Genomic DNA, 2,564 nt, shown 5'->3' with positions numbered 1-2,564 from the left:
GTGTGTGTGTGTGTGTGTGTGTGTGTGTGTGCGTGTTAGTTCCATTATGAGTGCGAACTGACCTCTGTGTTGTTGTCGTCCGTACCCTCCCCCCCCTCCTACCCCCCCCCCCCCCCCCCCCCCACAGCCTCTCTGATGAAGCTGTGGTACCGCGAGCTGGAGGAGCCCCTGATCCCCATGGCCTTCTACAAGCAGTGCGTCAGTAACTATGACGACCCCATGGCGGCCATTGACGTGGTGCAGTCCCTGCCCGAGCTCAACAGGCTGGTGCTCTGCTACTTCATCCACTTCCTGCAGGTAAGACCGCGGCGGCGGCGGAGAGCCATGACAGAGAGCCTGAACACTAGGGGTGTAACAAAAAAACGATTTGAATCGGAAAAATCGATTTTGATTTAAAAGATGCAAATCTTCTAGGGATGTGAATAACTAAAAATGTTCATGGTCGAATAATCAGTGGGTGGTTATGAACGAATAATCGATTATTCGATGTGTGCCGACATTCACAAAGGCAGCCATGGATCATCGGCAAGAAATCACTCAATATCTTTAACGCAAAAAAACTAACTTTAACAGTGATCAGTGTTTGTGTTGTCTGCATATATATTAATATGTATGCTTGTGTATTGTGTATATTGTTTTTCTGTACATGATTAATGTACAGAACCAACCTACAGAACCAACATTAGTTCTGTCCGTTAATTCTTGTTTATTTGAATGGGAAAAAATGTTAACGGTCCAAATGTTAAAAATCGGCTTTGACCCTCAGGAAAGAATAATCAAATAATCTAATATTCTGACCCATCCCTAGAATCTTCTGAGTCGAACTGAATCGAATCATTCCATTTAAAAAATGTATCGTTCCTGAATCGTATCGTACCCCATGTATCGAGTATACGCATCGAATCGTCTTTTATTGGAGAGATGCACACCCCTAACAAATACACTTCTTCTCTAGTCTTTGATAAATCTTTTTGAAGGAAATGCCACATTTACAAGTGAATTCATTTTGTGAAATGATTGTCTACTTTCAACAAGAAATCCATTGCATCATACCCTTTCGAATTGAGCCGTGCCACATCGAGTCGAATCGAAATCCTTCTGAATCGAACTGAATCGAATTGTTCCATTTTAAAAATTTATCGTTCCTGAATCGTATCGTACCCCATGTATCGAGATACGCATCGAATCGTCTTTTATTGGAGAGATGCACACCCCTACTAAAAACGTGTGTTGACTGGGAAGGATTAGAGTTGAGCGGACCATAGAGGGTAAGGTTATAACGAAGAACTGACCTTATCCTTCTTTTATTAAATATTAACAGAATCAGAATTTTAAACGAGTGTCCGAAATACTATTTCAGTCCATTGCAACACCGATTGCAGCACCTTGAACTAAACAGAAACCCATGATGGTGATGAAATTTCACTTAATATTCAATGCAGGGAAAACATTCAATATTGGATTGCCCTTTGGAACCTGTTGGACAGACCGCTTTTCCTCAAAGGGCAGAACCCAGAGTGAGGCGCTATGGCACCGGTCAGACCTGCTCAAAGGTCGTTGTGTGTACTGCAGACTCTAGCTCCCTCTCTGCTCACTCTTTTTGAACTGCTGTCTTTTTCCATTTTTCCCTTGCTCTCACTCTCTCTCGCTCTCACGTTCTCTCTCTTCCTCTCTCTCTCGCTGTCTCTCCCTCTCTTACTGTCTTCTCTCTCTCTCTCTATCTCTCTCTCTCTCTATGTCTGTTTGTCTCTCTCCCTCTCTCTCTCTCCCTCGCTCTCTCTCTCTCTCTCTCTTTCTCCCTCCCTCCCTCCCTCTCTCTCTCTCTCTCTCTCTCTCTCCCTCTCTCTCTCTCTCTCTCTCTCTCCCCCCTCCCTCCCTCTCTCTCTCTCTCTCTCTCTCTCTCTCTCTCTCTCTCTCTCTCTCTCTCCCTCTCTCTCTCTCTCTCGTCTCGTCTCGTCTCGTCCCTCCCACCAGGTGTTCGCTCAGCCCGCCAACGTCTCCGTCACCAAGATGGACGTCAACAACCTGGCCATGGTGATGGCGCCCAACTGCCTGCGGTGCCAGTCGGACGATCCACGGGTGATCTTCGAGAACACGCGCAAGGAGATGTCCTTCCTGAGGATGCTCATCGTCCACCTGGACACCAGCTTCATCGAGGGCGTGGTTTAGACTTTTTGGGTTTCAAAAGAACACACACACACACACACACACACACACGCACACAAAATACACACACACACACACACACACGCACGCACACAAAATACACACACACACACACACACACGGTCTCCATCAGCTGGAGGAAATGCAAATAAAACATAAAAAACACTGTCTTACAAGAAAACCACACTGGAAAAATGTTAAAGGGGAAGGAGGGGAAGGGAGTGGTACAACTTGGCATGGTCTAGCCACACTGTCTGTACTGTATATGTTTGTTGCCGGATGGTCCTGCGTTGATACTGCGTACATACTGTAGTAGTACACACTTGACACGAGGCGTCGACCACGCTCACACAAGAGTCCACAGATCCACTGTGGGAGCACTTCAAGACGAACTGTGG

At 46.2% G+C, this 2,564-nt stretch overlaps 1 protein-coding gene across 1 annotated transcript; it reads left to right on the top strand.

Annotated features, from left to right (window-relative positions):
- Positions 1-133: 133 nt before the first annotated feature.
- LOC311376792 (rho GTPase-activating protein 39-like) lies at positions 134-2,217 on the top strand. The gene is made up of 2 exons (XM_084491262.1): positions 134-297; positions 1,975-2,217. Exons 1-2 carry the CDS (start codon positions 136-138, stop codon positions 2,167-2,169), a joined length of 357 nt encoding a protein of 118 aa, XP_084347388.1. The 5' UTR covers positions 134-135; the 3' UTR covers positions 2,170-2,217.
- Positions 2,218-2,564: the final 347 nt, after the last annotated feature.

The sequence above is a fragment of the Micromesistius poutassou genome (genome assembly GCF_964030765.1).
Source record: "Micromesistius poutassou genome assembly, contig: SCAFFOLD_1644, whole genome shotgun sequence".
Lineage (NCBI taxonomy): Eukaryota > Metazoa > Chordata > Actinopteri > Gadiformes > Gadidae > Micromesistius > Micromesistius poutassou.
Note: the sequence above shows the minus strand (reverse complement) of the source record. Positions and strands in the feature narration are given on the sequence as shown.

What these genes read in the sequence shown, in the direction of transcription:
- LOC311376792 (XM_084491262.1), top strand. Translation starts at nt 136, where the DNA reads ATGAAGCTGTGGTACCGCGAGCTGGAGGAGCCCCTGATCCCCATGGCC. An exon ending in ACTTCATCCACTTCCTGCAG is followed by an intron (nt 298 to 1,974) that starts GTAAGACCGCGG and finishes CCCTCCCACCAG; the next exon opens with GTGTTCGCTCAGCCCGCCAA.